General features: G+C 36.0%; 2 protein-coding genes across 2 annotated transcripts; one reads left to right on the forward strand and one right to left on the reverse strand.

Moving 5' to 3' along the window:
- Window positions 1-2,624: 2,624 nt before the first annotated feature.
- On the reverse strand, window positions 2,625-3,581 carry LOC114687813 (olfactory receptor 5D18-like). Its single transcript, XM_028862443.1, has one exon. It carries the CDS (start codon window positions 3,579-3,581, stop codon window positions 2,625-2,627), a length of 957 nt encoding a protein of 318 aa, XP_028718276.1.
- Window positions 3,582-12,207: 8,626 nt separating this feature from the next.
- On the forward strand, window positions 12,208-13,207 carry LOC114687814 (olfactory receptor 5D18-like). The gene has a single exon (XM_028862445.1). It carries the CDS (start codon window positions 12,224-12,226, stop codon window positions 13,187-13,189), a length of 966 nt encoding a protein of 321 aa, XP_028718278.1. The 5' UTR covers window positions 12,208-12,223; the 3' UTR covers window positions 13,190-13,207.
- Window positions 13,208-23,759: the final 10,552 nt, after the last annotated feature.

A 23,759-nucleotide genomic window follows, 5' to 3' on the forward strand; every position in this document is an offset into this window, starting at 1 on the left:
TTATTCTTGGAATTACTCCAATATGCTACACTAACTTTACTTTCACATCACAAAAAAAGACATTTGTGTCTTTTTTTGTGGCCATTTCATAAGCTATTTGTATATTTCATTCTAGTGTCTGTTATTTAGCATACAAAGTAGTTGGTTTTGTTATGTTATTTTTTTCAAAACTATGTTTTCTCTACTAATTTCATTTCTTTAACCTTCTTTTGTGTACTATGGTCTACATACACTGGTTCCGTCCTTCTCTGCAATGCCCCTTCTTTTACGTTTATGTAGTATGTATTCTATTATCCTCGTTTGATTCTAGCCCTGCCTCCCTGCATACTTAAGTAAGATTGCTTTATCCTATTATATTGCCTCTTTATAGAGTCATGAAATAGAAGCCAATATATATGCACAAATATAAATACTGAAATCCAGGACTTGCATATGAGAAAAAAAATCCAATGTTTTCATTTATGAGTCTGATTTATTTTATTAACATGATCTTCAGTTCTATCCATCTTTCTACAAGGAATAGAATTCCATTCTTTATGAAGAATTAAATTTAATTCTCTGTATGTGCCATATGCCTTGTATGTAGTCCTCAGTTGGTTGACATCTACACTGACTTTTGCTTTTGATGAGAGCAGTGCAGCAATAAACATTCATGTGCAAGTATCTCTATAGTAGGATTAAGTTCTTTGGATATTTGCCTAGGTATTGTGGGAGGCTGAGAGAAGTTGATATAGGGAAACTGTTGTCAGGATGTATTGTATGAGAGAAGAATCTATGTTCAACTTTTAAAAAAGTAAATTGAATCTATGGCGGTTAAGAATACTACTGGGCGGAGTTTCCTTTTCCTCTTTTTTTTAACGTTATCTTTTTATTCTGATTGGATTACTTTTTGTTTTCTTCCTTCTGTTTTGAGTTTCTGGATTGTTTATCTGGTTGATGAGATAGTTAATACAAGATATTGATCTGCATCTCATGTTTACTGTGAACTCTCTATGTAGAGCAGGCTGTCCTCAAACATGTTCTGATCTCCCCGCTATTTCCAAAGCAAGTAAGAATACAGAAAAGTTATATATAAATGATACTGTGAAACTCATCTCTTTGGTGGTTTACTGAATTATTAGCAATTATAAAGCAGGAAGACACCTTGATAGATTTTTTTGTATAACTATAATATGACCATCTTTACTCCACATATGATAGAAATAAACCTATATTGCTTTTCATTTCATTTGCTGGAAAAGGTGAGTAAATACATATTCATCTAAGAGAAGGCACTAAGGGCAGACAAAAGTAATTACATCACTCAACTCATTTATTGAATTTATTGAGGTTATTGAGAGGGCATTGGTTGAGGAATGAACTCAGAGCCACCCATGTCACTGTAAAGCTCTCCTGCACATAAAGAAGCATCACTGGAGTCTCTCTAGATATGGGGGTTTCAGATGGGATCAACCGTGTGTAAAATTCAGAGCCCACTTTGATTGTGAACCTGAAGTTCTTAAGAGTCAGGCACATAAGAGAGAAGAAAAATGGTACCATGGAAGATGGGAATCTAGACATTTGCTCTCTGCATGAATTGTAGCAAGCTTGGTCAGTCACAGGATCCCTTCTCCTAAGCAGTCAATTATTGCTGCTTGTATAATCTTGAGAAGACATCTGATTTCTGTTTCCTGCATCTTGTAACAATATCAGTATAAAAGAAAAGGTGGACAGGACTACATAAGGCCTGATATGGAATGTCAGATTTCTTTAATACAATAAATTAGTTTTAAATTTTGGTTGAGTCTCTCTTGATATCCATTAAAATATACTGAGAATATGTTATTTAAATAACTATTATTGCTGAGTACATGCACACACACATAATCGCACATCAATAAGGTCATATTAGCTCTCAAAACAATTTCTGATTATTGATACAGTAACAATATTCTTATATGCCTGATGTTATAACTTTCTTTTCTTCTGAGTAAAATCCATCCCTCAATGAAAGTTATATGCAAAATATATATATTCTTTTTCATGAACTAAATTTGTAATTATACATATTTTTGTGAAAACATCCTCCTATCACCCTTTGATCAATTACTACATTCATTTCTTTAAAAATCTCTATCAAAGATATTATTTTCTGTATCATGCAATAGTCACATTCATCCTTTCCATACTATAGATGACCGCATTATTGAAGGCAAGTGCTATTTCTCATATTCACAATGATTTCTATTTTATGTGAGAATGAAAACATTCTCTTTTTTAAGATGCTCCTGTGTCCTAAACATCTGACAAGAATAGAAGATAGAATGATATTTATTAGATTATACAAGTATTTTTAGATGACACACACATTATCGTGTAATCTAAATAATTATATTTAAAACTATTTAACATGATCCATTTTGGAATGAAATGTTAAAATACCTTTAACCTTTTTCAGAAGCTAAAAGAAGTAGATTTGGTTTTTCCATACCAAACCCATTAATTTAGCCATGCATAATATTAACTCAACTATTTCTAAAAGCATGTTTAAGACGATATATGATAACAGTTCATATATTCATGAAAGACCACAAAATAATGTGAAGTCCCATGAGAAATTACTTGACTCCAAATGTCTGAAAATTTTAATTGTGTCTAACATTCTTAACATGTGGTATCATGGTCATTATTTTGGTGACTGTGTCTTGGACATCCTTATTTCTAAGACTGTAGATCAAGGGGTTCAGCATGGGGATCACCACTGTATAAAACACAGAGCCCACTTTGACTGTGAGCCTGGTGTTATTAGAGTTGGGCACACAAAAAAGAAATAAAATGGTGCCGTGGAAGATGGTGATGGCTGTCAGGTGGGATGCACAGGTGGAGAAAGCCTTACGACGCCCACTGGCTGAATGCATCTTGAGGACAGTAACAACAATGAATAGATAAGACAAAAGGATGAGGAGGAGTGTGCTGACAGCATTAAAAGTGGCAAAAATGAACAACAGTAATTGACTGATGTGAGTATCAGAGGAAGAAAGGGCTAGCACTGAAGAGAATTCACAGAAGAAATGATCAATTCTATTGACACCAGAAAAAGATAATTGCACAATAGAACCTGTCAGTGTCAGGGAACATGTAAGACCCCATGCATAGGAACCCACCACCAGTGTGACACAGAGTTTCTGGGACATAACTACAGTATAAAGCAGGGGGCTGCAGATAGCCACAAAGCGGTCATAGGCCATAACCACTAATAAAAAGGCTTCAGTTACCACAAAGATACAAAATAAAAAGTATTGTACTATGCATTCTACAAATGAAATGGTTCTGTCTCTTGCAACAAGGTCCACCAGCATCTTGGGAGCAATGATGGAAGAATAGCAGAAATCCACAAAGGAGAGGTGGCTGAGGAAGAAGTACATGGGGGTGTGCAGTTTGGGGTTGATTCTGATGATGAGGATCATGCCGATATTGCCTACCACAGTGATGCTGTAGATGGTGAGAAACACCAAGAAGAGAGGGACTTTCAGTTCTGGATAATCTGAGAAGCCCAAGAGGGTGAAAATGGCCCCACTATTGTTTCTTTCTGATAGCAACATCATTGGTTTGTAAGAGTATGATCAGTTCTGAAAATGAGAAAAATTAATAGAAAGAGGTTACCTGTGAAACACTCACCTCTAAACCGTGGTGAGTGAGGTAAAGTATACGTTTCAGCATCTGTGTGCCGGCTGTCTTAGATAGACTACTGGGACTTTTAAAGAAGGACCAGGGCACAAACTAATGGAAATACCATATTTAAAGTTTCTTCTTAAAGACACATTGAGTTAAAATGCAAACTCTTGCCTTTTTATATTTCTGATTATAGAGTGAGATTTATTATACTTATTTTAAATTAGTTATTTTTTCTTCATTGAATACTATAAGTTCCTAAGTGATAAGACTGATGTTAATATAATGATATATTATCTTAAACTGATACTCAGTATTACAGAAAATTTTGAACTATATTTTTATTATACCTTTACACAGTCCTAACAATTCGTGCTGTGCTTCTTTGTTTTGATCTTATTTCACTTTTTTCCTTACCCTGTGACCCGGTACATTTCAAAACCAGATGCATAATAATTATTTTTTCTGTTAATATGCCCTGTAATTCAGACAATTCTTTTTATTAATCATTCCACATTGACAGAATAATAAAAACATAGCAAAGAGAAGTTGTATTTTACTGCTTTATAGTATTCGTTAGCATTCAAGGCAGAGAAATGTGACTTTCTCACTAGCATACAGATAGAGCCCTGCCTCCATCCTCATATCTACACCTCTGATCTCCACACACCTAGCCACATATACACTTCCTGAACATCAGACCGATTATGTTCTAGGCCCAGATGATGAATTATTTCCTCTTAGTAATCATCTTGTTGAATATTGGTAAGTACTCTTGGGGTACAACTGTGGAAAATGGAGCATTTGTGGTGGAAAGTAGATATTTTTAACACCTTCACCAAGAAAAGGCACAAGAAAACTGAATGCAAGGGGATTCGCTCATCAAAGAGTAAGCTCTCATGAAGACTGACGGAAACTTTACATTTCTAGGCCAGTCTATCTGTTTGTTTGCCTTTTTTCATTTTCTGATTCTCCATTCAAGACACTTAATATGGTCATTCTGTCCCTCAATTATCTGAGAATGAAATAAAAAAACAACAAACTAACTAATTAACTAACTAACTAATATTACATTCTACAGGGATTTCCTATAAATATAAATTTGTAATTAATAACAAAAATACTATATTTTATTATTTCCTTGGAGGTCAAGTACCAAATACTTCCTTACCTAGAATTTGTATCTCTGTACCTTCTGGTAATAATCTCTTTGTTATATAGACCATGGTATAATTTCAGATAATCTGTTGGTAATAATGTCAAAATACTTACAAAAGTAATTCACTCATATGTCCTCTGTGCTCTTATATTCATGAAATTGAGATATGACATACAACCTCTTAAGACATTCTATTATTAAGCAAGGGACTCTAGCTGTCACATTCACTTATTCATAATGTTTCATTTTGCAAAGTATTGCAATTCCTGTAAGCATGAATTGCACAGAGTACAGTGGATCCAGGAGAACAGTCCTGTTATTACCTTGTACACAAATCTTCCTTATTATCTTTTCTCATGTTATTTGCTTGTTTCTTTGCTCCAAGAGGTCATAATTCTAAAGGAAATTAGTATTTTTGATATTTTTCTCTAGCATAGACTGTTGCACTTTGATTTGTTTCTTTAATTAACATGAATGGCTTTCCTCGTGACATTTTCCATCACACTTTGTGTGGCTCTTCCTCCTTTCTTCTTCTCATCACTCTGTCTGTCCTGATTATACTTTTCTAGTCCCCGTGTCCCTGTCCACTTCCAAGCCACAAGTGTTTTACTACCCTTCCCACTCAACCTTTTTACAACCCGCTTTTTCTCTCGTGATTCATTAAAAATAATTATAAATCTTATCATCTCACTGATTCCACCCACTTACAGAACCTAGAAGACTAACATTTCTCATATTTTCCATTCTCTTCTATCCCTGCACCCCATCTGTCCTTCTTTACCTGTGCTGAGGAATTTAGATGAGCCCTTTAAAATGTCTGCAGAAAGACTGCTCTCCACTTCTTCATTATTGACACAAGCTCCAAAACCCAGGGAAACAGCAAGGGCTGGGTTCTTTCCTCCAAAATTGTCATGCTGTCTGAAAAGAAAAGGAAAGAAAGGAAGAAAGGAAGAAGAAAGAAAAAAGTCTTTTCTTTCAATCTTCAACCTGTAAAAAACTGTAGAATGTCTTTTGTCTGAGAGATTTACATTATTATATTAGAAGTTACAGCCTTGGGGGCACAAGCCTTTGGGACAATCTAGTCCCTTTCTCTTGAGATCTTGAAATAGGCAGTGGAAATTAATGAAGTAATATGATGTAACTTTAGCAAATCAGAGATTATAATGTTTGATATCACAATTTATTTAACTTTTAGGGAAAACATCTGCTCAATCTTTAGTGTTTTGTTTTTGTTTAGTTTTTAGATTTTTAAATTTTCTCTTATTCTACTAATATTGGAGTATATATTTTTCTTTACTATTGATGGATTTATAATTATGTTTATAGTCATTTTGCCTTCATATATATCTGTGTATCACATGTCTACAGTACCCAAAGAACCAGAAAATGGTGTTATATCCTCCAGTCAATGGGTAACAGATGCTTGTTAGCTACCATGTGAGTGCTCTTAATTATAAAACCACCTCTCCATCTCCAGATGTGCTTTGTGTTTCAATTCTAATTCCTGAAGCTGTAGTTAACTATTGTTCATGTGATATCTTTTGCCTCTGATATTGGCCTTCCTGTGACAAATGACTATCTTAGTACTATTGCAGTATCCCAAAATCAGTGCTTGTAATCCTTACTTTTCAGATACTTCAAGAATACCTTGTTTCCTTGATTTATTGGTTGGCTCCTTGATTGTTCAAGATTAAGTTATTTAGTTAACCCATGTTTGCATATTTTCACCTACCCAAAGCTATCTTCAGATTCAATGCAATCCCCTATAAAATTCTAACACAGCTCTTTACAATTCTTGAAAGGACAATTCTCAGCTTCATATGGAAACACAAAAAACCCAGGAGATCTCATCATTCCTGATCTCAAGTTGTACTACAAAGTTACACTAATAAAAACAGCAGGGTATTGGCATAAAAATAGACATGTTGTTCAATGTAATCAAATTGAAGTCCCAGACATAAATCCACACACCTATAGACACTTTATTTTTGAGAAAGAAGCCAGAAATATACACTGGAGACGAAGACAGCATCTTCAACAAATGGTGTTTGTCAAACTAGATGACTTAATATAGAAGAATCCAAATAGAGCCATACTTATTACCCTGCACAGAACTCAACTCCAAATAGATCAAATGCCTAAACATAGAACCAGATACATGAAACCTGATAGAAGAGAAAGTGGGGAAAAGCCTTGAACTCATTGGCACCGGAGGAGATATTCTGAACAGAACACTGTTAATGCAGGCACTAAGATTAATAACTAATAAATGGGGCTTCATGAAACTGAAAAGCTTCTATAAGGCTAAAGATACCATCATTAGGCAAAGTAGCAACCTACTGAGTGGGAAATGATTTTATCAATCTACAGGAAATAGAAGACTAATATCCAAAATATACAATGAACTCAAAAAATTGGACAGCACAAAAACAAATAATCAATTAAAAAGGAGGGTAGAAATCTAAACAAATCTCAATAGAAGAAACTCAAATGGCTGAGAAACACTTAAAGAAATGTTCAACATCAGGGGAATGCAAGTCAAACTGCTTTGAGATTCCAACTTATGACTGTCAGAATAGCTAAGATCAATAACACAAGTGACAGCTCATGTTGATGAGGATAAGGAGCAAGTGGAGCATCCCTTCATTGCTGGTAGGAGTGAAAACTTGTATAGCCACTATGGAAATCAGTATGGTAGTTCCTCAGAAAAATAGTAATCAATCTACTTCAAGATCCAGCTATATCACTCTTTAACATACACACAAAATATACCAAGTTTGTTGCTGCTGTATTCACAATAGCCAGAAATTGGAAATGATGTAGGTTTCCATCAACAGAAGAACAGATAAATAAAAAGTAGTACATTTAGAATATGGAGTATTGCCCAACTGTTTAAAAAAATGACATCATGAAACTTTCTTGCAAATTGATGGAACTAGAATAAAGAAATCACCCCAGTGAGGTAACCCAGACCCAGTGAAATAGATATGTTGCGTATTCACTTACTTCTGGGTGTTAGCTATTAAATAAGAGATAGCCAAGCTGCGATCCATACACCCAGAGAAGACAGGCATAGAGGAAGGGACTAAGGTAGATACATGGCTCTCCCTGGGAGAGGATAATTAGGAGTGAATGGAGCAGAGAGGGTAGGGTAAGGGAATAATAGAACAGCAGGCTCAGGTGGGAAGAGGGAGGGGAGATGGATTGAGGAAGGAAACTGCAGGAGAGATAGCTAGAACTGAATGGCATTTTAGGGGAGGTATGGAAATCAAGTGTAGTCCACAGTAATAATAAACTGACTCCTAAATATATTCTGTTGTACTCATAGGTTGGTGCCTTATTCAGCCATCATCAGAGAGGATTCCTCCTGTAACAAATGGGAACACATACAGAGGCCCAGACATTACACACAGAAAGAGACCTTGGAACACACTATTCTAAGAGATATCTTCATTAGATCCTTCCCCTCAGTCTCAGGGCACCCCATGGAAGAGGAGGCAGGAAGAGCAGGGGAGACAGAAGGAATGAAGGACACCAGGAGAACACGGCCCTCTAAACCAGTTGAGTAAAGCTGATATGAACTCACAGAGACTGAAGCAGCAATTACAGGATCTCCACGGGTCTGCACTAGGTCCCCTGCATATATAAAACAGCTTTTAGCTTAGTACCTTTACAGGACTCCTGAATATGTGAATGAGTGGGTCTCTGATTCTTGTGTGCTTGCTTGAGGCCCTTTTCCTTCTGTTGGCCTGGCTTATCCAATGTCAACATGATTTTGTTTTTTTATCTTAGTACATTTCATTTCGTTATGTTTTGTTGATATTTCTTAGAAGTCTGTTGTTTTCTAATGAGAGATAGGAAAGCAGTGAATCCAGATGGGAGAGATTAGGGAAGTACTGGGAGGAGTAGAGGGATGGAGCTGTATTCAGATTATATTGTATGGGGAAAGAAACTATGCTTAATAAAAGGGACAAAAAGAAAAAAATGAAAAAGTTTAGAAGGGGAAGTAGTTGAAGTGATAATACGTGTTTAAAATATACTGTATGAAATCCTCAAATAACTAAACAAATGTTATCTAATAATAATTTTTACGATTGTGTGTTATAAATCTATTCTGTTATCTCTGTCTTTACCTATTTTTTTCTTTGTATTTTTTATTCTCTGGAAAGGCTTGTGAAATATATTCTTTATAAAGCATACCTTTCACTGAAAATGTGTAGTTTTTGTACTTGTCTTGGTTATTTGCAGTCTGATGTTTTGTTCTATGCATTTTGGGTCTGCTTTGTTTTTCATATTTTAGTTCCTTGAATCATATCATTAAACAATTTACAATGTTAGTATTTCATGTAGAAATGCATCTGACAATCTTCCTTTTTACTGTTGTTTTTTGTGTCTTATATGTTAGTATACTTTAATTTTATGTCCATGGGTTTCCTGGGCGTACTTAATTTTATAGTTGAATATAGATCATTTATGGCATTTTTGTTCATCTCTATATATTTATAAAATTTCTGAAAAAATATTTTTCTAAATTCTTTTTTATATTATTGTGGCCCTAGGAGATCTATGCTATGGTTTGATTAGTATCTTGGGATTTAGATTTCATTTATGGTTGCCATATTTTCTGTCCCAGGCAATGTTCAAAGTACCCATGAACATAAGGAACATTCACCTGTAGTCAGGTAACATCTGTGAACATCTGTAAATACAGTTTCATTTGTAGTATTCTTCACCTCAGAAAGTACTCATATACTTGTTGATAAAAAAACAAAAATATAGACATAATTGAAAATATGGATAAACTTTTATAATGAAGGAATGAAGAAAGACCATATAATTAAAAAAAATTCTGTCTCTGTCTTACTCTATTTCTGTGTGTGTGCATGTGCACATGTGTGCGAAGGATACAGGATAACTTCAGAAATGTTCCTCAGATACCATCTACCTTTGAAATATTAGAAAAAGCTTTGATGGCTAGCACAAGCCACAAAGATCTACATATGTCCATCTCCCCAGTGCAGTGACTACAAACTCATGTTATCATGTACAACTGTTTTAACTTCAGTCATGGAATAAACCTCAAGTTCCTGGTTTCACTAGTAAAGTATTCTACAGACTGCTCTGTCTCCCCATGTTCCGTAAGGTGTATATATAGCTATACACACGAGACTGGAATTAGTATTTGAAAAAAAAAATCTGAATTCAGTTATGTATTTTATTAGTCCATGATTTGTCAAAACGTGGAGCCTATGATGGATTTTGAAAACATGTATATGCACACAATTGACTATTATTCATTTGTAAAATGTCTATTGTTTTCAAATATATGGTTAGAATGGAAGATCTTTTGATGAAATCATCTGGGTACTGAAGGAAAAGGCTCTATGTTCCTAGAGCTTGTGCAGGTTAAGGGGAGAAAGTTTGGAGAAAGGATGTTTGATGAACACAGGCTACATTTGGAATTGGATAGAAGATTTAATGGTAAATGATAACTATCAGACTAGGGTAATTATGGAAATCATCAGAAATAACTATAATTAGTACCTCCTGCAAAGCATCTTGTATGTTCTCAGTATTATAAAGATAATGTGTGCATTTTATACAATCCAGTTATTTTGCTCTTCATTGTATGCTGCATATGAGTATTGTGTGCCATATAATGCTGCATGGAACATGTAACTTATGCCTCATTAAAATATGGATGATCTTAAAACTAGTACATCAGACAAAAGTAATTAATTTTAATTGCTTATGTTGTGGCCTCAAAAGATCAGCAACATTCAGTCTCCAGAGTTTGTGTCTCCAAGACTGGAGCAATAAATACAAGATTGTGTATGTCATCCCACTCACAGAAGTTCCACCTTGATCTGCAAAAGGTTTGCTTTTAGGCTGCAAAAGACAGGTAGATATTAGTTTCCATCAGGAAAATAACTCAATATGAAGATAAGTAATTTTGATATATGGCATTATTGACCATGATGAAATATACCCATATTTTCATACAACATATCTCTGCATATCAGAGATTCCCTTATATATTAGCTTAATGTTTTATCTTGACAGTATATTCCAGTATATCTTAGTTTTAGTTATGTTATTTTCATTACATCTGATAGTTTAAAGTCTCTACTTTGTTTCATAAGGAAAGCATGATTACTTTAAAACAATTATGTTAATATCTTGACAAGAAAGCTAAATGGGGATGTGGTGCTTGAGAAATGAATGAACAGCTTTGAATCAAAATACCAGGACACTAGATATAGGTATATAGATTTCTCTGTATTTTCAAATCACTGGATTTGTTCTTGCATAGAAATACACATTCTGTGATTGTTGGTGTATATGTGTGTGTGTGTGTGTGTGTGTGTGTGTGTGTGTGTATGTTTCAACCTCTCTGTCTCCTTGTCTATGTTTCTGTCACTTTCTGTCTTTGACACTATTTCTGACACTCTCATTCCAGTGTGTACATGTGCACATGTCTGTAGAGGCCACAGGATAACTTCAGAAATGTTTCTCAGCCACCATCTACCTTGATTTGGAAGATCAAAAGGGCTACTATGGCTATCAAAGGAGCCATACAGAGCTACATAGGACCATTTCCCCAGTGCAGTGGCTACAAGCTCATATCACATACAATTGTTTTAACTCCAGCTATTGGAATAAAGCTCAGGTCCCTGGTTTCACTAGGAAAGTACTCTACAGACTGCTTTGTCTCCCTGTGCTCCATAAAGTAAAATTTCCTTATATTCTATTCTGTTTCTATTCTTTAGGCAATATATGAGAAAATAAGGAAGTTTTGCTGTATAAATTATTAAGGCTGCTTTTAGAAAGTAGTTTCCCAGGGTAAGATACACAATCTTTTTCAGATCCAATGTAGAATAACAAAGTATGTCCACAGAATATATATATATATAATTATATATATATAAATATATATATATTTTATTATATTATTATATAATTTAAATGTATAATTATATGATATACATTATGTTTAGACATTTGAAATTTTTGTTTTTGAATATGAGGTTTAAGAAAATATAGGTTAATAATTTATGAATATACAATGAAAATGAGAGGCTACTCTATTAGGTATAAAATTAACTGGAGACGAAGATAATACAATTCCATGTTCTTGCAAGAATAAGTGCAAAAAATCGCATTCCCAGCATACAATTTAACTCATTAATTGTATTTAAAAAGCTCTAAAAATGATTCTGAATTTCTAAACTGTGTGACCTATAGTTTCTCTGGCAGACCAAAATTGGTATGTTCAAAGAGGAATTTGCTTTTTAATCCAGAAATTATAACATAGTGAGGCTGTATATACAATAAAAATACTCCCAGCTCCCTCCCTCATTCTCTATTTTATTAAGTTTTAGGATAAACTCCATATTCTGGAGAAGAAAAACCATGTCGTTGACATATGGAAATAACAGTGGGCCCATGTTCACTCTCTTGGGCTTCTCAGATTACCCAGAACTGAAAGTCCCTCTCTTCTTGGTGTTTCTCACCATCTACAGCATCACTGTGGTAGGTAACATTGGCATGATCATCATCATCAAAATTAACTCCAAGCTACACACCCCCATGTACTTCTTCCTTAGCCATCTTTCCTTTGTGGATTTCTGTTACTCCTCTGTCATAGCTCCTAAGATGCTGGTGAACCTTGTTGCAAGAGACAGAACCATTTCCTTTATAGAATGCATAGTACAATACTTTTTCTTTGCTATCTTTGTGGTAACTGAATCCATTCTATTAGTGGCTATGGCCTATGACCGCTTTGTGGCCATCTGCAACCCATTGCTTTACACAGTAACCATGTCCCAGAAAGTCTGCATCAGTCTGGTAGTGGGATCATATGCGTGGGGACTGACATGTTCCTTGACAATGACATGTTCTGCTGTCCAGTTATCTTTCGTTGGTTTCAACGTGATTGATCATTTCTTCTGTGAGTTCGATTCACTACTAGCCCTCTCCTACTCCGACACTCATTTTAACCAAATACTTCTGTTCTCACTTTCCACTGTGAATGCCATCAGCACTCTTCTCATTATCCTCCTGTCATATATGTTCATCCTTGTCACCATACTCAAGATGCAATCATCCAGCGGGCGCCACAAAGCCTTCTCTACATGTGCCTCACACCTGGCTACCATCACCATCTTCTATGGCACTATCCTGTTTCTGTACTCTGTGCCCAACTCCAAGAATTCAAAGCTCACATTCAAAGTGGCCTCTTTGTTTTATACCCTCGTGATTCCCATGGTCAACCCCCTGATTTACAGTGTAAGGAATAAAGATGTGAAGGATACAATCAGAAAAATAATGGATATTAAATTTATAATTTTGTTCCATTCATCTTCTCGAGATCTTTAACCGTGGCATTAGTAAAGCAGTTTTATAGAGTTTGAGAGTAATATCACACTAAAATTAATAATTAATATTTTCAACTGAACAGAAATAGAAATTGTTTTAAAGATAATTCCCTGTTCTCTGTATTCACTTTTCAGAAATAAACCAGAGAATTCACTAGCCATTTATATTCTACCCCAATACTGAAGTAACATTATAATTTATAATCTCATTATAAAGATGAAAAGATATATACCATGGGGAATACTCTATATTATGTAATGGAATTGCCTTATATCTGATACCTCAGAAAGCTGAGATTTTTATAGAACATATGTGTGATGTAAAAGTAGATATATCCACTATGCTAAGGCAAAATCTAATGTTGTTAGTGTTTGAAGCAAGTAGATGGCCAGTATATAAGAATAAAAACAGAATGTACCCAAGCAATCTCGGAAGAAAGGAAATCTCAAATTAATGATGGGACTTTTGAAGGTTTTTATTATTACAATTTTAAAAGGAAAAAAAAACACAAAAGGCTTTTGAGTTGATTCAGTGAGTAAAGTGTTTGCAATGTAAGCCTGACTACCTGAGTTTGATCTCCTGACCCAAAGGAAATATCGAAGAAAAAAAAATTGACTTCACTGAGCTGTCCTCTGACCTCCACAAGGAACCATGGCATGTATAAAACCATCCCCTGAACACAGCAAATGCACATAAGGACAACAAATAAAACATTTTAAACAGGCGGGTTTTTTATTGTTGATATTGTTGGGTTTTTGTTTGTTTGTTTGTTTGTTTTAATTTGTCCACCATGAAAGGAGTTTGTGGTATTTTCAAAATCAGTGATGTTAAGAATATATTTTTTCAAGAGAAAGTAGCAAAAATATAATCAAGAGCTAAGAATGCAATGTTGTGCCAGTCATTCAATAAACCTTTTATTGTGCTAAAGTAGTACCACTTTCTGCTTGTTTTGTGTATATGTGTTATGCACTATGTATAAATTAGTCTCTGAGCAGGATGTGTAAAAGATTGTTTGCTTTCTAACACACTGATTTTAACCAGAAATGGTTTTGCAACTATCAATTAGAACAAGATAGCTCAGCATTAGTAACGTATTTTAAGCCATATACTTTCCCTTCCCAAGTCCCTTGTCACCAACAGTTCAGCAGAATGCTTTTCCAGAACTCTTTTCTCTGAATTATTTTCTTATGACACTGAATTCAACCAGGGCTTCATGTTTGCCATGCATTTCTAAATATCACAGGAGAGCTGTGGGCTCAAATTTGGGCACTCAAGTGAAGACAAGGATTATCTCTTCTCTGCAATCGAACAATAACCAGCAATTCAGGAAGGTAGGGTATGGTCCTGTGATTTATCCTCAGTGATCTGCTAACAGGCACAACTTCTGAAGGTCCAAAGCAAGCAACTTTGACTGCTGTAATATCATGCATGTAAAGGCTTGTCATATTCTGAATACAGCATCTCACAGCTCCTTTCCTTATGTTCTTTCTGTTACTTTACACACATACACCACACACACACACACACACACACAAACACACACACACACACATCCAAGACAAATTCTTAACAAAGCAAACTTATTTAAAAAATAAAGTAGGTGTACAATATTCAGTTAAAGAGAATTGATTCCTTTTTACTGCATAGTGTAACTGCCTTTGACACAGAGCAGTATCAAGTACGAGAGTTTGTCACGTGGTGCATCCCCAAGTTGTCTTCTTCATTCAAAGATGTACTGCAATTTCAAATTAATAAATTCCAGTTTGCATACAGTTAATTATTCTTAATACAGAATGTTTCTTTATTTTAGACATTAAAGTGAGATATTTCTCTTTTTTTCTTTCTTTCTTTTTTTCTGAAGTCAACAAATTTTAGTCTTTCAACTAATTGCTGTGCCATGGTCTGTGCCTCTTGGGAGTTAATTCTTTTTACTTCTGAATATAAATGTCCTTTACTAAAAAAGGGAACATTTTTCACAATTGCGAGGGGGGGGTCAAGTATGACATACCTTCAGTTCTCAAACTAGGGAGAGACAATACCCAAAATACCTAAAATAGTAACAGCTCTCCTCCCCTTTGCAAATTGATCTTCTAAAAACAATTCACTTCCATGTCCCAAATAATCTCACTGATATATGTGACAGTTATTTTGTATTGTGAACTTGGTGGCATTGAGACAATTCTAGATTTAACTCTATCTTTGTGTGTGTTTCCCCTAGAAATAATTAACTAAGAGAGGAAGACCTGCCACCTCTTAATCCAGGTTCTAGTGTGAAATCAAAGAGGGGATATAGAATGCCTGTTAGTGCAGCTTCTTCAGTTAATGCTTTCTGACCTCCAGGAAGCAAGGTGATCTCTCTCACATCTTCAAAGATTGAATCTATGAGATATTTGCAAAAAAAGAAAATTCTTCTTTTCTTGATTTGTTTTCTGAGGTAGCTTCTCCCAGTGACAATAATTTTATCAAAAATAGTATCCATTAAACAAACTGTGTATTTGAGACAAATAATTTATGGTGTAGACATTGTATCAATTACCCTCTTTATTAAGAAAAGATGATTGAAGAAATTTTTATTAATCTCTCTCTCTCTCTTACTGTGTGTGTGTGTGTGTGTGTGCTTGCATGCATGTGTGTGTGTTTACCCTTGATCAAATGTTTCCTAATAATCACATTTCATGTGTTGATGTGCTGTTCAATAATTACTAATACATATATTGATGAACCTCTCTGGGATAAATATCATTTGATCACTGTATATAATCTTTTTATGTGATTTGTATATGACACTGAATCCTATTTGCGCTTTTACTTTGTCTTTCTTTCTTTCTTTCTTTCTTTCTTTCTTTCTTTCTTTTTTTAATCTGAGCTTTCTTTTGTGGGCAGATACAGGATCTGTCTTGAAGAAGATCCCATATGCTGTTGAGAAGAAAATAAAGGAGATTTTTTTAAATATATACTATAACTTAATATTAATCTAAAACAACAGAGTTTTGAAATACTACAGTATGTAGAAAATGAAATTAAGAGAAGTAATCCTCACAACTAAAGAAGAATACTCGATATTGTCACCTATATTTGAAGGCCCAAAAGTGTATCCTGTGGTGGAGTCCCCATTACTAGAGGCTTGGATAGAGAAGGGCAGGAAAGCAGGAGGTGAAGACAGTGCATGAATGCAGTTGGACAGCAGGACAATCATATTATCTAGACCAGTATAACTATGGCTGATGAATGAGTGAAAATGTCATAGTAGGTGGTAGACTTTTCAAATTTCGAGCAACAGTAAATGCTAAGTGTCTGAGATAATACATAGTCCAGTAAACCAGAAATGATCATTATATGTTGATTGCATTTATTGAAATGTCACAAATATGCCCTGAAAGTATACTGTGACTACATGTCAATTAAAACTCATATTATGTAACCTAAAAGAGTATTGCATCAGAAATGTTCATTTAATTGCTTTTCTTAACACCTCAAAAGATTGGAGCAATGTATGGTCTCTGGAGTCTTGTCTCCAAGGCTGTAACTATGTTGCATATATTGTTCCAAACTTGGAATGATTGTAGCTTTATTAGCTGACTGTTGTCTGCTAATAAAGCTGATTATATCTTCTGTGCAACCCAACAATAACCAACAGTTCAGCAAGGTATGGTATAGTCCTGTCATTCCATTTTCATCAGTGATCTTCTAACAGGCACAATCTCTTGTAGATCCACAGCATGCAACCTTGGCTGCTGTAATATCATGCTTGCAAGTGCTTGTCATGTCCTGAAGACAGCATCTCACAGACCCTTTCCCTATGTTCTTGCTCTTACACACACACACACACACACACACACACACACACACACACACATATACACACACACACACACACACACACACACACACACACACACATTGAAGATGAATACTTAGCAAGACTAACTTTATTTAAAAATATAGAAGATCTAAAATGCCCACTTAAAGAGAATTGATTGATGCCTTTTGACTGGCATACTGTTACAGCCTTTGACACAGAACAGTATCAGAAAGAGGAAGATGAATGTTATACTTCTTATTTGTAAGTCTATTGCAAATATCTGGCATGTTAAAGTTAAAGTTAAAACTTTTTTAAAAAAAAAAAAAAGGGAAGTGCTGTGGATATTTTCTATATAAATAAAAACTGATGGCCAGTGACAGACAGGAAGAGGTGGAAAGGAGAGAGGAGAATTTGGGAAGCGGAAGGTGAGGGAGAGACACTGCAGCCACCGCCAGAGAAACAGCATGTGAAACGTAAACCAGCATGTGGCAATGTATAGATTTATAGAAATGATTAATTAAGATAAAAGAACAATTAGCAAGAACCTGCATGGCATACAGTTTATAAGTGATATAAGCGTCTGAGTGATTATTTTATAAGTGAATTGTGGGACTGCGGGGCTTGGGGAACCTGGAGAGAAGCCTTCCAACAACAACAAACATATCAAGGAGGCACTCTTGATATCAAGGAAAGGTAACCAGGAACAGAGTCTGTCCCATGGTGCATCCCCAAGTTGTCTTCTTCATTCAAAGATGTACTGCACATTTTAATTAATAAACTCCAGTTTGCATACAGTTAATTATTCTTAATACAGAAGGTTTCTTTGCTTTAAACAGAAAATAAAAGTTTACTGAGTTCAACAAATTTTGTTTGCAAAAACGTTTCTTGCTTCCAAGTTAAAACATGAAAAATCAGGCTCTTAACAGTCTATGAACAGTGTCTCCCTGTGGGGAATGAACTTATCACTGAGACATTTTTCAGTCTCTAATGACATAATTGGTTTTCAGCACAAGAGAGCAGTGCTTTCATTTAGTGGCAATGCTGCAAACATCTTACCATTCTCTCCACATTAATCAAAATGTTCTCTCCCTCCCTCCCTCCCCCTCCCCTCCCTCCCTCCCTCCTCCCTCTCTCTCTCTCTCTCTCTCTCTCTCTCTCTCCCTCCCTCCCTCCTCCCTCCCTCCCTCCCTCCTCCCTCCTCCAAAAAGATATTTCTATACTTAGGTGGAGGAAGGATAGAAAAATCCAAAATTCGTCACCAAGTTATTCACTTTAGTCTTTCCAACTAACTGCTGTGACATAGTCTGTGCTTCTTGAGAGTTAATTTTTTCCATTTCCCATAAAAATGTCCTTTACTATAAAAGAAGTGTATTTTCATAGGTGTGGGGGTGGTCTAAGTATGAAATTCCTTCAGTTCTCTAACTAAGGAAAAACAATACACAGAATATATAAAATAATAATACCTCTTCTCTCCTTTGTCAATTGATCTTCTAAAAACAATTTATTTCCATGTCCTAAATCATATTTATTACTCATGTGAATTTGGTGACATTGAGAAAATTCTAGGTGATTTGGTTCTATCTTTGTGAATGATTCCCCTAGACTGAATTAACTAAGACAGGAGATCTGCCATCCAGGTTCTCATGGGAAATCAAAGCGGGGATAGAGAAAGCTTGTTAGGGCAGAACCTTCTATTAATGCTTCCTGACCTCCAGGAAGCAAGGTGATTTCTCAACTGCAAATTTTGAATCTGTGAGACAATTGCAAATTTTTCTTTACTTGATTTGTTTTCTCAGGTAGCTTCTTCCAGTGACAATAGGTCTGACAAATATAGTAATCATTAAAAAAAACTGTATATTTGAGCTAAATATCTGTGGTGTAGACATTGTATCAATTGCTCTCATTGTGAAGATAAGATGATTGAAAAGGTTTCCTCTGTGTGAGTGTGTGTGTGTGTGTGTGTGTGTGTGTGTGTGTGTGTGTGTACACTCACACATGCATACATTTACCCTGGATCTGATGTTTCCTAATTTTCACGCTTCTTGTATTGATGTACTGTACTGTAATTACTAATATGTGTATTGAGAAACTTCTTGGGGATAAATATCGTTTGTTCACTGTATATAATCTTTGTATATCATACGGATTCCTAATTGCTCTTTCATTTTTTTTTTATTTGAGCTTTCTTTTGTGGGCAGATATAGAAATTGTCTTGAAGAAGATTCAATATGCTGTTGAGAAGAAAATAAAGGTCATATATATATATATATATATATATATATATATATATATATATATATAATTTTAATATTAAGCTAAAACAGCTGGAGTTTTGAAATGCTACAGTATGTAGGAAATTGTATTAAGTGAAGTAATCCTCACAACTAAAAAAGAATACTCGATATTCTCACCTATATTTAGAGGCCTATACATGGAACTTGTGGTGGAGTCCCCATTATTAGAGGCTTAGAGAAGGGTAGGAAAGCAGGGGGTGAATGCAGTGCATGAATTCAGTTGGACAGCAGGACAAACACATTCTCTAGACCAGTATAACTATGGCTGATGAATGAGTGAAAATGTCATAGTAGATGGTGAGAATTTTCAGACTACTGAGCAAAAGCAAATGCTAAGAGTCTGAGATAATACACAGGCCATTTACCCAGATATAATCATATCATGACAATTGCATTTATTGAAATGTCACAAATATGCCCTGAAAGTATACCATGATTACGTGCCCTGTGGTGATGTCTTTCTGTACAGTGTGAATATGTGTTGCTCTGATTGGTTGGTAAATAAATCTGTTTGACCAGTGGTGAGACAGAATAACCTGAGGTGGTACATTCGAACTAGAGAGAGAGGAGAAGAAAGGAGAGTGGGGAGATGCTTCGAGCTGCTGCCAGGAGAAGCAAGACGTGAAAGTACCGGTAAGCCACGAAGGCACGTGGCAATGCATAGATTAAGTTTCAAGAGTTAGCTAGCAAGCAGCCTGAGCCAACACGCCATATAATTGGCAATTAATAGTAAACCTCTAAATGATTATTTTATAAGCAGATGCTGGGTGGGGCCTAAGAAACACGGGACTGGGGGCCCAGGTTGGACTGGAGAAACTTATGACTACACCGCATGTCAATTAAAACACATATATATAGCCGGGCGGTGGTGGCGCAAGCCTTTAATCCCAGCACTCGGGAGGCAGAGCCAGGCGGATCTCTGTGAGGTCATGGGCTACCGAGTGAGTTCAAGGAAAGGCACAAAGCAACACAGAGAAACCCTGACTCGAAAAACCAAACCAAACCAAACCAAACAAAAAAACATATATATATATATGTAACATAAAATAGTATAGCATCAGAAAAAAAGATTATTTAATTGTTTTTTCTCACGTCTCAAGGGAATGGAGCAATGGATGGTCTCTGGAGTCTTGTCTCCAAGGTTGTAACTAGGTTGAATATTTTGTTCCATACTTGGAATGATTGTAGCTTTATGAGCAGATTGTTTCAGGAATGAATCTGGAAAGACTGACCCCGATTTAATAGTGAAACAAGGTTAGAGGAAGGTAGTTTGCTTCTGAAAGCATTATGAAAATGATTCTGCAGCAGAATGCTGAAGTTCTTTCTGGGTGAGAGTATTTCTTTCTTTCTTTCTTTTTTTTTTGAATATTCTATTACTTCTTTGAGAAATTCATGCAAAGAGTTTTTTTTTTTTTTATTTTATAATTTGATTTAATTTTACATATCAGCCACGGATTCCCCTGTCCTCCATCCTCCTACCCCCGCACTCTCCCCAGCCCGCCCCCCCCATTCCCATTTCTTCCAGGGCAAGGACTCCCCTGGGGATTCAGCTCAACCTGGTAGATTAAGTCCAGGCAGGGCCAGTCCCCTCCTCCAGGCTGAGCAAAGTATCCCTGCATAAGCCCCAGGTTCCAAACAGCCAGCTCATACACTAAGGACAGGTCCTGATCCCACTACCTGGGTGCTTCCCATACAGTTCAAGCTGATCAACTGTCTCACTTATCCAAAGGGCCTGATACAGTTGGGGGCTCCTCAGCTATTGGTTCAAAGTTCATGTGTTTCCATTAGTTTGGCTATTTATCCCTGTGCTTTTTCCAATCTTGGTCTCAACAATTCTCTCCCATACAATCCCTCCTCTTTTTCACAGATTGGACTCCTGGAGCTCCACCCGGGGCCTGGCAATGGATTTCTGCAGCCACTTCCATCAGTCATTGGATGAGATTTCTAGCACGACAGCTAGGGTGATTGGCCATCCTATCACCAGAATAGGCCAGTTCAGGCTTTCTCTTGACCATTGTCAGTAGTCTATTGTGGAGGTATCTTTGTGGATTTCTGGGTACCTCTCTAGCACTTTGCTTCTTCCTATTCCCATGGGGTCTTCATTTATCATGGTCTCTTATTCCTTGTTCTCTCTCTCTGTTCTTGATGCAGCTGGGATCTCCCGCTTCCCTAAGCTCTCTTTCCCTCAACCCTTGCCCTTCATTATGCTCACTCACGTCTAGGTTGTTCATGTAGATCTCACCCATTTCTCTGTCATTGGGCAATTCCTGTGTCTTTCTTGGGGTCCTGTTTTCTAGGTAGCCTCTCTAGAGTTGTGAGTAGCAGTCTAGTCATCCTTTGTTTTACATCTAGTATCCTCCTATGAGTGAGTACATACCATGTTTGTCTGTCTGAGTCTGGGTTACCTCACTCAGGATGATTTTTATCTAGATCCATCCATTTGCTGCAAACCTCATGATGGCATTGTTTTTCTCTGCTGAGTAGTACTCCATTGTGTATATGTACCACATATTATTTATCCATTACTCAGTTAAAGGGCATCTAGGTTGTTTTCAGGTTCTGGTGATTCTGAATAATGCTGCTATGAATATAGTTGAGCATGTGTCCTTGTGGTATGATTGAGCATTTCTTGGGAATATGCCCGAGTGTTATAGCTGGGTCTTGGGGGAGATTGATTCCTAATTTTCTAAGAAAGTGCCACATTGAATTCTAAAGTGGCTGTACAAGCTTGCATTCCCACCAACTGTAGAGGAGAGTTCCCCTTGCTCCACATCCTCTCCAGCATAAGCTGTCTTCAGTGTTTTTGATCTTAGCCATTCTGACTGGTGTAAGGTGTTATCTCAGAGTCCTTTTTATTTGCATTTCCCTGACTATTAAGGATGTTGAGCAATTCCTTTAATGTCTTTCAGCCATTTGAGCTTCGTCTGTTGAGAATTCTCTCTATAACTCTATAGCCCATTTCTTAATTGGATTGTTGGGTATTTTGATGTCTAATTTCTTGGGTTCTTTATATATTCTGGATATCAGCCCTCTGTCAGATTTGCGGTTGGTGAAGATCTTTTTACATTCTGTAGGCTGTCACTATGTCTTGTTGGACATGTGCTTTACTCTACAAATCTTCTCAGTTTTAAGAGGTCCCATTGATTGATTGTTTCTTTCAGTGTCTGTGCTACTGGTGTTATATTTAGGAAGTGATCTCCTATGCCAATGCATTCAAGACTACTTCCTACTTTCTCTTCTATCAGGATCAGAGTAACTGGATTGTACAGGATTCTTTAAGCTATCCTGGGTTTTTTGTTTTTCCATATGGAGTTGAGTATTATTCTTTCCAGATCTGTGAAAAATTGTGTTGGTATTTTGATGGGGATTGCATTAAATCTATAGATTGCTTTTGGTAAGAGTGTCATTTTTACTATGTTAATTCTGCCTATCCACGAGCATGGGAGCTCTTTCCATTTTCTAAATTTCTCCAATTTCTTTTTTCAGGGACTTAAAGTTCTTGTCATATAGGTCCTTTGCTTGCTTAGTTAGAGTTACCCGAAGCTATTTTATATCATTTGTGGCTATTGTAAAGGGTGATGTATCTCTGATTTCCTTCTCAGCCTGTTTGTCAATTGTATATATGAGGGCTTCTGATTTTTTTTTTTTTTGAGTTGATCTATATCCTGCTATGTTGCTGAAGGTGTTTGTAAGCTGTATGAGTTCATTGGTCGAATTTTTGGGGTCACTCATGTATACTATCATGTCATCTGCAAATAGCAACAGCTTGACTTCTTCCTTTCCCATTTGTATCCCCTTAATCTCCTTATATTGTCCTATTGCTCTGGCTAGAACTTCGAGTATTATATTGAATAAGTATGGGGAGAGCAGATAGCTTGCATTTTTCCTGATTTTAGTGGAGTTGCTTTGAGTTTCTCTCCATTTAATTTGATGTTGGCTGTCAACTTGCTGTAAATTGCCTTTATTATGTTTAGGTATGTTCCCTGTATTCCTGATCACTCCAAGACCTTTATCTTTAAGGAGTTTTGGGTTTTTCAAATGCCTTTTCAGCATCTAGTGAGATGATTATGTGGTTTTTTTCTTTGAATTTGTTTATATGGTGTATTATATTGACGGACTTTCGTATGTTGAAACACCCTTGCATCCCTGAGATGAAGCCTACTTGATCATGGTGGAAAATTGTTTTGATTTGTTTTTGGAGTCTGTTTTCCAGTATTTTATTGAGTATTTTTGCATCAATGTTGATGAGAGAGATCGGTCTGTAGTTCTCTTTCTTTGTTGAATCTTTGTTTAATTTAGGAATCAGGGTAATTATAGCCTCATAGAAGGAGTTTAGTAATGTTTTTTCTGTTTCTATTGTGTGTAACAATTTAAAGATTATTGGTATTAACTCTTCTTTGAAGATCTGGTAGAATTCTGTGCTGAAACCATCTGGTCCTGGACATTTTTTGGTTGGGAGTCTTTTAATGACTGT

Source organism: Peromyscus leucopus, chromosome 4, assembly GCF_004664715.2.
Source record: "Peromyscus leucopus breed LL Stock chromosome 4, UCI_PerLeu_2.1, whole genome shotgun sequence".
In the NCBI taxonomy this organism is placed as follows: domain Eukaryota; kingdom Metazoa; phylum Chordata; class Mammalia; order Rodentia; family Cricetidae; genus Peromyscus; species Peromyscus leucopus.